General features: G+C 38.3%; 1 protein-coding gene across 9 annotated transcripts in view; it reads right to left on the reverse strand.

The window, feature by feature from the left end:
* The window catches only part of PARN (poly(A)-specific ribonuclease), a 62,147-nt gene that overhangs the window by 48,720 nt on the left and 185 nt on the right, over nt 1–13,242 (reverse strand). For 2 of the 9 annotated variants that reach the window (XM_074840282.1, XM_074840288.1), the window contains exons 1-13: nt 13,062–13,154; nt 12,588–12,665; nt 11,650–11,729; nt 9,772–9,839; nt 9,596–9,677; nt 8,796–8,856; nt 7,915–8,080; nt 7,615–7,680; nt 6,798–6,836; nt 4,837–4,879; nt 4,102–4,182; nt 2,005–2,061; nt 882–959 (exon numbers count right to left, since the gene is read on the reverse strand). In XM_074840282.1, coding sequence (XP_074696383.1) covers nt 882–959; nt 2,005–2,061; nt 4,102–4,182; nt 4,837–4,879; nt 6,798–6,836; nt 7,615–7,680; nt 7,915–8,080; nt 8,796–8,856; nt 9,596–9,677; nt 9,772–9,839; nt 11,650–11,729; nt 12,588–12,665; nt 13,062–13,080 — 918 coding nt within the window. In that variant the 5' untranslated portion in view covers nt 13,081–13,154. Of the gene's footprint in view, nt 1–881; nt 960–2,004; nt 2,062–4,101; nt 4,183–4,836; nt 4,880–6,797; nt 6,837–7,614; nt 7,681–7,914; nt 8,081–8,795; nt 8,857–9,595; nt 9,698–9,771; nt 9,840–11,649; nt 11,730–12,587; nt 12,666–13,061; nt 13,155–13,242 lie in introns of those variants that run through there. The other 7 variants (XM_074840290.1, XM_074840284.1, XM_074840283.1 and 4 more) reach the window with 7 other exon arrangements.

Genomic DNA, 13,242 nt, shown 5'->3' on the forward strand with positions numbered 1-13,242 from the left:
ACATTTCTACTTAAATGTTCCCAGCATTTATTGTGTCAATGGAATATAAGCAGTCACTCCAGGCGGATACTTGACTCCCTACAGGTTTAGATCTTCCAAGTGTCAAAAGTACAGGAACAACTGACAACTGCTTATGTTCCAACACCCTTCAAACAGGTCCCAAACTTCTTTCTTCCATTTCATAATCAAGTCTTTCCCGTAACACCCACAAGCCCTTGAGGATTGCAAGTAACATAACCATCATGCGGGCCATCCTTCCAATGAGACCTCTGACTTCTTCAGCCAATATCCTCAGTGTCAATACACTGCTTGGTTTAACCTAATAGTTAAGACTATTGCAGTCCTGATCTGCTAGACTGCCCTACTGCAGTCATGAAAGTATGCTCCCTCCAATTATTCAGATATTCCACCTCTTCACCCCAATGAACATCATCCTGCTACAAGATTTCTTATCATTCTATTAATTGTACTAGATTACATGGAAACATGTATTTCCACTTTGTACACTCGGGGAAAAAATGCCACTCAATAACGCTGAAGCTCCAAACCAGTATCTTCACAAGTCAGTTAAATTTACCTGCTGTTATCCAAGCAGTTTCTGAAGGACTAACATATATGAGCCGAAAACACAATTCAATTCCTATAATAATTGTGAAAATTTTAAAAATGTAAAGAATTCAATTGAACTAAGCTTTCTACATGAAGATTTAACAAAATAAGGCAGTAGCCCAGAAGTAACAAGCATTCTTTTTAAAATACATTTCTGTTCTTCTTAATAGACTGTCATATGCTTTAATTCACAAGAAAATTTGGAGATAAGACTAAAGGCAAATACATTAAGGCATTTATTTCATCATCTGAACACTCAGAAGATTACTTACATCAGGTAGGGGACAATAGAACTGGTGTATAGTATGCATAACATCCAGTAGCATATTGTGCCCAATAACAAGCTTGCCCTGGGAAAAGAACATTAAATGTCAGTTACATTTCCAATCATGGCCATGGCAAGGGCACTATGTGAAAAGCACCTATCCCAGATGCTAGCCAAGGGCAGCTGGGAGTAACTACAAAGCAAACCTCCCCATTTGCTCCCTGCCTGCCCCACAGACTCCTCCATTCTCTCAGAGCAGCCACTTCTTTTTCCTCTACTCTCAACCACTTAGCACAGCCTTCCGCAGCAGCTTCAAATGTTGAGAAGCTTGTTGTTCAGCTACTTACAACTTGGTTTCCAAATGTAATCTATTTAAGATTGGAGTCAAGTGATTTCTCAGTCCACTACCTTTTAATTTACAGCTTGTGCAACAACTCACAAGATATTCTTTACGGTTGTAATATACAATAGTTATTAGGGGCATGATCTGGCTTCTCGGAGCGCAGAACCTTTCATGCCAGATGTACAAGCAAGTTCCTTCCTGAAAAAAGTACAAGAAATTTTTTAAATGTTAACTTTGATTGACTTGATATGACAACCTTTCTGCTTCCCTGAATCCTCCATTTGCTAAAGAAAACAATATGCATACGTGTTTTCTTTCTACAAAGCAGGCTGTAACAACTGCGTGAAAATAATTGGGCTGAAGGGGACGATGTAAAACTATAGCCTATTTTAATTATGAAGAAGTATAGAAGAGAACCAGATGACCTTCTCTGATTAAGTCTTTAACTGCCAGGAAAAAAAAAAACAACAATCTTTTCGGGACAGAGAAAAAAAAGCCCTTGAAGCTTAGTTACTTAAGAGAATCTTGTTTAGAACCCTAAGAAATTGGTATTGTTGACTCTCATGGATAATGAGGTTGTTTGTGTCATTAGTTTAAGAGCTTACTTAAGCTACCACATTCAACCATTGTAAAACATGAAGCAACATCAACTTAAAACAAAAGGAGAAGCCACTTTAACTTCTATTTCATCTTATTCTCAAAAAATGTAACAGCAAAAGAATTCTTTCTTTGAATTAATTTTTTTTCTTACTACCAAAGGTGCATTAAAAAAATCACGTTAACTTACAGAATTAGCAATGGCATGAACAACTCTGGAAAATCCTACCGCATCATTCAATTCTTCCTGCAAGCAAAGATTCTGACATTAGTAAAACATAAATACAAATATTGTCAAAACTGTACCTGCGAACTGGCAGACACACCAGTTTGGCTCAAACATTTCTCAGACATAACCAAGAACAGACCACAGAGGAAATAGCAATATTTGGAAGATATACGAGGTCAAAGCAGGATGCTGCTGACAGAATTCCAGTTTTATATGTAGCTGTAGTCCACTGTAAAGTAAGAAAAGTCACAAGCTATCGTGGTGGGTTGACCCTGACCAGAAGTCAAACACCTACTCTGCCTTTTGCTCACTCCCCTTTCCCTGGCGATAGAGAGGACCAAAAACCAAAAAAAAAGAAAATAAAAGCTGCATGCACAAGCAAAACAAAAAGGGGAATTCATTCATCACTTCCCATCAGCAGGGACTCAGCATGCTTAAAGGTTTCTTGGGAATATAAACACCATAACCCAACCTCTTGCTCACCCGCCTCAGTCTACTTGGTTTTGGGGGAGGTTGGAAAAGAGAGAGAAAGCCTTGACACTGTGCAAACGCTGTTCAGCAGTAGCCAAAACACTTGTATGCTATCAACACTGTTCTAGCCACAAATGCAAAGCACAGCAACCCATGGGCTGCTACAAAGAAAGTTAACTTCATCCTGACCAGACCAATACAGCTGTAGTCAGTTCATTTTCAATACACTATCTTCAACAGTGCTCAACAGCTATCAGACTGCAAACAGCTCAAGAAGATATTAAAATTAAGCTACATATCTTCAACCCCTTTTTTTACCTACATTGTCATACAATGCAACAGGTTGAATTCTGATTGTTATTTCTATTAAATCAGATTGCATTTTTATGCTAACATTGACACTGGGGAAGAAACATTCTTCACTACTTATATAAACAAAAATAAGAAGTATTATATAAATTGTATTTGTGTAATATTGTAGTTGTATAATGTGAGTTACACATTTTAAACGGACTCAGATTGGTTTGGGGGGGATCTGACTAGAGCATCTATTTTAGTTTCACTGAATTTTTTGTAACATTTTTCTTTTTCAGGTCTAGGGAAGTAATTTCTGCCTTGCATTATCTGTCTTTGTTCAAACAGAAGTGAAATTCAATAAAAACATTCACTGTTGTTTTAATTCAGCTCAGAATGCCACAGTCAGAGTAACACACCTATAAAGACTGCTTCAGAAAAGTCTACTGTAGCAGCAAATTGTGCCTAACTTGCCTTTTGGAAAAAAGAGATGTCACGTTAGTCGAGTTCTCTGTTAGATAGTCCTTTCCCTCTTAATAGGCATTCTACATGCAAGTATTATTTACCCCACCCAAATTGACTTTATCTTGAAACACATAAGCACAAATCACAAGCGTGATCAAGAATTCCCCCAATTCAAGTCTCTGACTTCTTGAAACTTGTGTCAGACTCACTAAGCAAAAATATCAAGTCCCATAAACAATGATGAGGGTGCCTGAATATACCAGACACAACGTTCCAGTCAACTTGTTACTACAGAAGTCATATGCAGCATGTTTCCATCCAGAAAAGTCAGATGACATATTAATTGTACAGGACACTAACTCTGACAATCAAGAGCAAGCAAGTTCTGTAACAGAGTACTACTCCAAGGACAGATTGTGAATCCAGACAACGTGAAAACTTGCTTGAGAATTGCTGCAAGACTTTTTGCAATGACTATTGTTATACAGCACTAACAAATACAATCACTGATGTTTCCTATTACTAGACCATGCCTCTCTGATAAGAGCAGGTTCATATAAGGAGGAATTCACTGCTCCAGAATATTGGTTCAGTATGCTACAATTACTCCTTCTTTAAAATTTCGTAGGGTGTCTTGCAATTCTTCTTGTTCTACTTCAAAGCCTAAGTTACCTGATAGAATTTGGAGGATGAATTTCAGACAACAGCCACAGCCAAACAAAAGGGAAATGCTACCCAACCCTATCACACAATTCTGCGCAGCTGACTGAAACCATAGATTCTCCCCCTCCCTCTTTCACGTAAACTAATGAAATGGAACTTATTTACCTGTTCTTTTGCCTGTTTCTGCTGTTCTCTTCTTTTTCGTTCCTCTTCATTTACCTTACTAATAGCAATATATCTCTCCTTCTAAAATCAAAAATGAATAGTTTGAGGAATGACTCTGAGAAGTTCATATTTAAGACCACTACAAGTTTCTGTAAATTTACATTGAAAAGAAAATTAAGTCATACCTCAGCTGCAGTTACGTGGCAACATGACTGTCCCTACTGTAAGCACCACTATCACCCTACTACCAAAAGCCTACTTTAGAAAGCTGTATTGAAAACCTAACTTTTACTAAATCCACTTTCTACTTCTGAGGAAAGGTTATCAGCGTTTCCTTCTAAGTAGTGGATTTCAAATATCTTTCGAAGCAGAGATTTGTGCTGGGAATTGAGGATACAGCATGTGATGTCACTATTTTTCCTCTAAGATCAAGATCTACTTTTCACCAATAGACTTACTTTTCACCAATACTGAACGTCAGATCCACTACATCTTAAAATACCTTTTGTATCCTTTTAAAAAAATAATAATATGAAGGCACACAAATACATGCTTACACTTCATATGTTGGTCAGATTTAGTGTTTAGAAACTAGTTCACTGTATTCCATTTAAAATGTTTCACATTTTGCATAACAAAACTCAAGTTAGATGTAAAAGTTTGGGGATTTGGAAAGATTAAGTACAATTTCCTTTAAACAGAGCAAATTTTACAGGCAGTAACATGCCTAGTTACCTTATCTGACTCCAGAGTTTCAACATGGATACCTTTTGGATACCTACATCAAAACAAATGAAAAGTAAATATAATTAGTTATTAATTTGGCATTTAGCGTATTGAAACCACAACAGTGATTCAGTAATTTAATGTTTCATTATTACTATGTCTTAAGTGCAAAAGAACTATTAAAAGTTCCTTTTTAATTTAAACTAATGGAAAATTTGAAGCAATAGTCTAGTTAAATTGGCCTCCTTACTTACCTAACAGTAACTATCATTAAAATGTATTTTCTTATGCAATTCCCATCCTATTGCCGTGGAACTTATAACTTCTTATTTTAGCAATATCAAGCAAACATCATCTAGATGTTTCATCACAATCTAGCATCTCTTTCAAGAAATCCAAAACCAAAACACTGTTGAGGAAGTTCTCATTTACTTGCAGCCACAAGACAGCTTCTTTGGTGACTGCATGACTTTAATAGGTCACTCATTCTAGGATTTATAAACAACCCTGAACTTCCTGCTAACAGTAAGCTCTAATAGGAAATATTAATACAAATGTCATTACCTCTGCTACAGGGTTGCATCACACCACCACAATCACATTCAATTACCAAAGTACTACCATGCACAGAGCATCCAACCGATAGCGAGGTCAGAGAATATTGTCTTCCACTGCTTAACAAGTAGAGATTACTCTGATCTTCCCATTCTAATAAACTCACCACAATTATATAACCACCACAGAAGCAGTATGTTTCCTTCATCCTCTGGCTACTACTAAATCTAGTATGAGAGAACACATATAAGAGTACTATTGTGTCCTCTCCACCCTGATTTCTCACACAATTTTGAACTTAGACCTCACTTTCAAGCTGCTTCATGTCACAGACCTTGGATGCATCAAAACACTGTTGCACAACAGAACACCACTTCACTAGAGAAAATGACCTGTGAAGAGTTCAGGACACAAGGGCAATCAATATCCTTACTGTTTGCTGCTTTAATTATCTCCATGCTAACTTCACAACTTTGCGTTCTCTCGCCAATATACACACAGAGTGCACACAGCTGCACACACATAAAGCAACACAGCTGAATGTTAAAAAAAAATACAACTCATGAACACACTCTTCCATCCACTGAGAGAAAATGCACAAATAAGTGTCAAACATAATACTATGTGCTACTGTAATCTATAGATATTCTATCAATATATTAAAAAAATTCACACAGAAAAATTCTTGAAAACATCTTTTTTCAGATTAGTTCTCAAGCTCGCTTCTTGTGATTCCATTTTACAGAGAGCAGCTTTATTTTATCCACTTCCAGTCTGAGTGCCATACTATTGCAACACTGAATTAACTAAATGTGCATGAAAAAAAAATAAATGTATTTCCACTGTATTTTCCACATTTTACTAGTGCTGTCAGAACAATGAAAAAATCTCATCTCTACAGCCTTACAGTTTCTTCTAAGGCCTTAAGGGTTATATTTCAGCAAAGATAAGGGATAAAGTAATCCAAGAAAGGAGAGAATTAATACTAGAACTAGGATTTTTAAGTCATCAGAAATGCTTATACTTGGCATCTAACAGAAAACTATAAACATACCAGTACCTACTATAGAGCTAGTAATTTTCCAAGCCAAACCCACAATCTGTATGAGCACATGCACTTTCTATTCACTAAAAACCTGTCAAGTCGCATTTGTTAGTTAAATCTAGGCTATGATCTTCTATTCACAGATTTTAGATTAAGAATGATAGAATAAATACTAAGCTTTAAAATATTCAGATGAATCACCACAAACCATTTTAATGCAATTTATCTCCAGAACATTATGAAAGTCTTCTGTCAAAAGAGAAAAAAGAAGTCTAAATTCACCTCTGAGGTTAAGTAGATCAGATCTTACCCAGATTCCTTACCAGAAATACTAAAATTATGCAGTAAGGCAGTATTACCAGTAACTTACTTCCAACTCAAGGTCTGATAAATTAATTTCCTCTGAAATCTAAAAATCAAAAAGACAACTGTGTTACTAATACTCCTCTTACAAAAGCATTTCAAATTAATAATGTTCAGTTAAAGCTGGCTCCATGTTCATTTGGAGAAAGATTTTTAAAGCCTAAGTCACAGCTACCAGAACCTATAGGCTTGGAAGGGTTTTACTGAATTTTGATGTTCAGTTGCCAAGCTGTAAAGGCATTTACACCATTCTGTACATTTATCCACATATCTTGTCATAAGCAAATAATCTGTAGTCATGATTAATGAACATATATACAGTGATGTTACCTCACCCCCAGCAATACAATGTTCTAGAATTTCTAAATTCAATTTTTTAATTATTTTTAAAATAACTGTACTCTCCAAACATCTGGACTCCAAAGCTAAATAGACTTTGGGAAGGAGACCCACTAAAACCAGTTTCAATACACAGTGTCAACTATGGATAACTTATAGCTCAATAGATTTGAGAAATTTGTTTATAAAATGCGTATCCAATGCTTATGAAGCACTTCAGCAATAGTAAAAGGACATTCATATATGCAAGACACTTCTTGGCTACGCTGAAGTATGTTGTCACTACATCCAGAAGTTATGGCTCATAAAACAAAGCATGACATCAATATAAATTACCACGTTTTCTCAACCTTCGGAGATTAGTCAAATGTAGATTCTGCTACACTTATCCCAAGTAAAGATATTATTCTTCCTTGTCACTCCCCTAATTCTATATGGCCAAAAGAAATCATTTTTTTAGAAGATATGTAACTTCAGAAACTGACCCTGTACATGGCTCCAGTTCCAAACTTTCATTTTCTTCATTCTTTAATAAGTCTTCTATCTGCTCCCTGGAAGAAATAGATTATTTGCTTCTATAGTTACTGGTTTTTGTTTTGGGTTTTTTTTTTTTTTAAAACAATGTTTACAGCTGTCCCCAAAAGACAAGAAAACACTTCATAACAAAATGAGAATTATTTCACAACTAGTGAACTAATAAAAATAGCTTCAACATATGAACATGTCACTATCGCTTTATGTTTTAGTTTCAACAACATCAGAGGATATTGAACAATTTTACTTACACTACTTTCTCAATGAATTTTTTCTGATCTTCAGGAATTGTTACAGGACACTTTGTGGCATTAGGAGAAATGTATGACAGAGATCCCACACCATTGGCCTGAGAACGTTTTTCATCATACTGTTCCCTTAGCTGTCTTTCTTCTTCCTGATTTAAATACGGAATCCCTCGAAAATAAAATTAAAAAAAAAAATTTAAATTACATTTAAAAGCTTATCATAATTAGAGACAAATTAGGGATGTATGATTTACCAAAGTGTTATTACTAACCAAGCATCTGCCAGTGTTACACCCCTAAAGGCTCAAAAGATATCCTTCCCTTTCAGTCATCTGTTCTAGACCCCATTGTTCATCTGTGTCTATACAGGCTTCCTTCTAGCACATGCCAGATTAGCTGGTACCACTGGACTCTTAAGAGCTGTATGTCTTATCTGCACAAGGCAGGAGCCTAAGGACTGCAGAGCTGTAAATCACGATCACACAAATATTTAGCACTCCCCTTCCTTGCTATCTGCATCACTTTAATAATAGACTGCAGCAGCACCTATTACAATGCACTGATACCTTTTCTAAAATATTGCTATGATCCATTACACTGCTACATAACATGTTACTCTACCTATTTATGTTTAGCCACCAAACAAAAATAAACAAACAAGCACTTATCTAAATAGGAATTCTATTCTGTTGAATCTATACAATGAATTTTTGGAAAGGGAGAAACTATCAGCACAATTATAGATGGGATAAGAATAATACGAAGAACTTAATTATGTGTTAAAAGAGTATTATGAATGGCTGCCTTCTTTTTTCAGAAATTAAGAAAGATGTCATGATAAATTTTGCAGACATCGAAAGAAAAAACACACCAAAATAACTCACCATTGCGAAAAACTTTATTAAAATCAAATCCTTGGTTTGCTAAAAAATCTATACTTGAACTCTGTAACAAAAGAAAATAGCTTACAATTGGCAAGAGCATCTGTGGCATAAAAAGATCAATTCAGTTATTTTTCACTTCTAAAGAAATTATACTAAGTCCAAAGTCAAGAGCAACCAAGCTTGTGACCCTAAAGAAGCCACACAGAGTTTAGGCTATGCTACTTTAGTTATTTATTTTCAGCTTCCATAAAGTACAAGAACAATAAATACACTAAAGGTATAAAGATGAAAGAACAAGCTATGTGGAGAGAGGAAACTAAAGAAAGCAAAATGTGGTTCAGGAGAACAAATCTGAGACCAGAAAAATGCTGGCAATAGCCTGGGAAGCAGTGAAAGCAAGATAAGCAGATGGAAATAAAGGATCAAACAGAAAAAGCAAGGGAGCAGGAAGTCAGACAAGAAAGAAAAAGAAAAAAAAATAGAATCACCTTGCCAGGTTTGAAACATTATCTCCAATTCCAGAAACCACACAATGTAGTGTATAACAAGATTTAAAAACTGAAGTCAAAGATATTCCCTTAAAGCTCATTTTTAGGGATTGCTCTCAACTGATGCTTATTTCTTTTATAAGGGAAAAAAAAACCCCAAACCCCAGAAACTTATGTTCTTCTGCCTTTTAAGCTGTTAAAAGAACCAACCACCTCTCCCTCTACAATGATGTAGTTTCCTGGAAATATTTTTTAGAAGTTTGCTGCATGTATACCTTAACCAAACAAAATCAAACTTGTTTTTCTACTAACCTGACAGACAAACTTGACATCTGGTGAACTTCTGTTAAAGGGTTTTGGAAAAATATAGAAATTAAATGACTTCATTATATACCTGTGGAAAAGATGAATTGCCTGTCAATACAGCTTATCAATACTACTTCATAAATTCCTCAATTAAGAAAACAAGAAATAAGAGAGTAACATACTTTTCTTCTGTGTGATCATATTTAAAAGTGCAAAGGCCAAACTGAAAGAGCAAAAAATCCATGGAATGCTGGAAAGGAAAGGAAAACTTGGCATGAGAATAAAAATCGTACACATTTAAAGATAACCAGGATGTATCCACAATAAATATGATTTCTCTCCATTTCCAAATTAAGCAAATCTGAATCTTCTTTACCAATGTTTTCTCTGTTGGTAATTTTTAAAGAAATACACCAGAGTTTTTCAACTAGTTTTCATCCCCATTTAATCATCTTACTACTGCCCAAAGATGATTTGTAGGATGCACTTCCGTAAACAGACAAGAACTGAGGGAAGTCCCATCTCTCCACCTGTTGCTCACACACACGAGATGCTGCATCTAAAGCAGCTGTCAGTCTCCTTCTCAACATTCATTTACATTCCCCGTAGGCTGGGAGCAGGCTGTGATGGACACTAGCTGTATCTAGTTTTCAAATACAAGTAATAATACATTTAATATTCTTCTAAACCACGTAGCTAACAGTGGAAAATGTGACAGATGTACTAGCATAGTCACTAGGTGCTGTATCATCACGTCCTCTAGTATTTCACAATTGTTGGATCAATATTGGAAAGGTTTTTAACACCACTGCAAGTGTAGAAGAAAATAAACAAGCATTGTAGTCTCACTGAAAGACTCATTGCTCCTGAGGGCCAAACACCCATTTTAAACACAAAGAACACATAGGATTATTCATTTCTATCACAGGGAAAAAATAATAGGTGGCAAGAAGACATATAAAATTAGTCCTCTTATCTTTGACTACAAAGATCAAAAATATCAATAATCAAGTTAATTTATTAGCTGGTAAGAGTTAAGTTTTAAGAAGGTGACAACCAAGAATTTGGGGCTGGCTTCTGATACACCAGACCTCTTACAACGAGCAAGAGACTGACCGTGCCTGCAGAGCCTGAAGTGCCAGCTACCCTGAAGCACTCAAAGGCTCATATTCAGCCAGATGAACAGAATACAGCATCCTTTGGCTTCCTGGATGCTCTTCAAGAAACTGGTCTCTACTCCCATTGTCTCCTTTAGTGTTTGGGGTTTGGTTTTTCTGTTTTTTTGGGGGGTTTTATTTTTAGCTACAGCCTCCTCTCAAGTTTTTGCCATTTGTTGTCCTCGTTTCTCAGTAGGAGCACTAACCAGTACTTCCCTCATCCTACAGCATCTCTTAACAGAACACTAGTAAACAGCATTTATTGACTCCTCAGACATTTCAGAAAACAGCATGTGCTGAGATGCTTAGCATTTGTCTTTTCTGATTCCTTTCTCTTACGGAAAAAAAAAAACCCAACACAAAACCCACAATCCAAAACACCACAGTTTTGACCTTTTGACCCTCACACACCACATGTTGTTTCCTGTGGTCATCTGGCCAGTTTTCAAAATTCTTTCCACGCCCTCCAGGACTTTTTCTTTGTGTGTGTGCTACAGAGAGGCAGAGGTGGAGGTGGCAGCTGGCATTTAAGTTTTGTTTAGGGACAGTACATGCTGGCAGGGGGAGGTAGTTTGGGAAGGACCCTAGTCCCGACGCAGTTTCTCTATCACTGAATTTCTCTTGCCCAGTCCCCCTCTGAACTAATAAATTTTAACACTCTCAACAGCCTTTAACAAGTTCTACACATCTACTAACTCTTGTATGAGGAATAATGTCTGTCTGCTCTGATCATGACTTCTGCAAGTTTAAGGCAACACTCCTCAACTCTTGTGTTAGTAGAGACAATGAGAAAAGCAATCCCCATCTGCTCTACATAACTCAATTTTACAAATGTCTCTCATATTTCCCTACATTGTCTCTATTTTGAACTAAGGAGTTCTAACCTTTTTCCAGCATCTTTACCTTTTTAAGCTTCTGGTACCTTTCTTCTGGAGTGTCAAAGCCATTGGTTAATGCACTAACAGAAGGCCCATCGCTGATCCCTGAAAAAGTAGAACATATTTTGCACTGGGTAAGTTTTCAAAATTAGCCACAGCAATGAAATGCAACAACTGGTAATTTAAGAAAAATGTTTTCACTTAAAGTACATGTTAAGTTGAGAAAGATTTTCTACTGCATAAAAGTATGCATGTTATCGTAAAAGCCACCCGTTTTAATGGTAGCGTTCTATCAGTAAAGCTCTGCTGCTCTGGTTCCTGTTCTATGCGATAGTAACATGAAAAGATCTAGCAGTAACAACGTTGGTGGGTCTTTACAACACAATGCAGGACCAAAGTCAAACTAAAAGTGGGAAGAGTGCTGTCCACAGATTTATTGAATTAGTCACCTTAAGCAATACATAACACCACCATATTTCTATAAGCACCACATCTAACAAAACCTAACCTTGAGCACATTTATGTTTCATGGCTGACTGAACTCTGTATCCCAAAGCTAACGCACTTAAGGCATCTCTCCGATGCACAGACCCTCTGGGTTTTACAAATGCAGTTCTTACTGCTGTCTTTCCCTTTCCAAACACTTGCAGGGCCTCCCTTATTTATTCCAATCTCTTGCTTTGATGACACATAAAATCATCTCTTTTTTTTCCTAGGCTGCAGCTGAAAATCAATTAACATGTTAAAAGATTACTGTGGGCAGGGAGAAGCAGCATGAGTAAGATGTATCTTTATTTGATCAAAACCTTGCTTTCGCACATATAATAAGCGGTTTAATCATTCTGTGGTGGCCTTAGCTATAGCTTTTTCAAGCCAACACTGATACACATTACATGAGCAAACTCTGGGAGCCTGCACAGACATTGCTAACAGTCCACAATCACAAAACAGGTGCGACTGTACCTGAAAACTCCCCATCAATGGCCAGGAAGTCCGACTCCTCAATAGCTTCATATACTTTGTTTAGGTTATCCTTAAAATCTGCGGGTAAAGGGGTAAAACACGCCTGAGACTACTAACGACTCCCTAGAGCAGCTCGCCACCCCTCAGGCGGGCGGAGGCGGCCCGCACCTGCCAGCGAGCGCAGGGCCGGGGCCGGACCGGCGGGGCCTGCCGCCCCGGGGCCCGCCCGCCGCGCCCTCAGCCTCGGGGCGCGGGCGGAGGCCCGCCCGCCGCACCTCCCCCCTCAGCGCTGTCCCTCCCGGCGAGGGGAGGAGCGGGGACCCCCTTCGCCCCTGCAGGAGAGGCCGAGGCCGGACCCCGCCGCGCCCCAGGGAAGGGAAGCCGGGCCGTCCTCTGCGCCGCCGGCTCGGAGCCTCCCGCCGCAGCCGCGAGGTGCGACCCGAGCAGGGCGCGAAGGGGCGGCTGGTCACTCACTGCTTCTGATCACCTCCATCCCCGCCCGCACCAGCCCGGCCGGAGCTCGGCCCGGCCCGGCGCCACCCGCAGCCTCCGCCGAGCGCTTCCGGAAACCGCCCCGCCGCACGTGAGCGCCCACGTGAGCGCCGGAGGCGGCGGGCAGGGCGGCCGCCATTTTCTGCCGGGGCGGCGCCCGGCG

This window comes from Strix aluco, chromosome 15 (genome assembly GCF_031877795.1).
Source record: "Strix aluco isolate bStrAlu1 chromosome 15, bStrAlu1.hap1, whole genome shotgun sequence".
Taxonomy (NCBI): domain Eukaryota; kingdom Metazoa; phylum Chordata; class Aves; order Strigiformes; family Strigidae; genus Strix; species Strix aluco.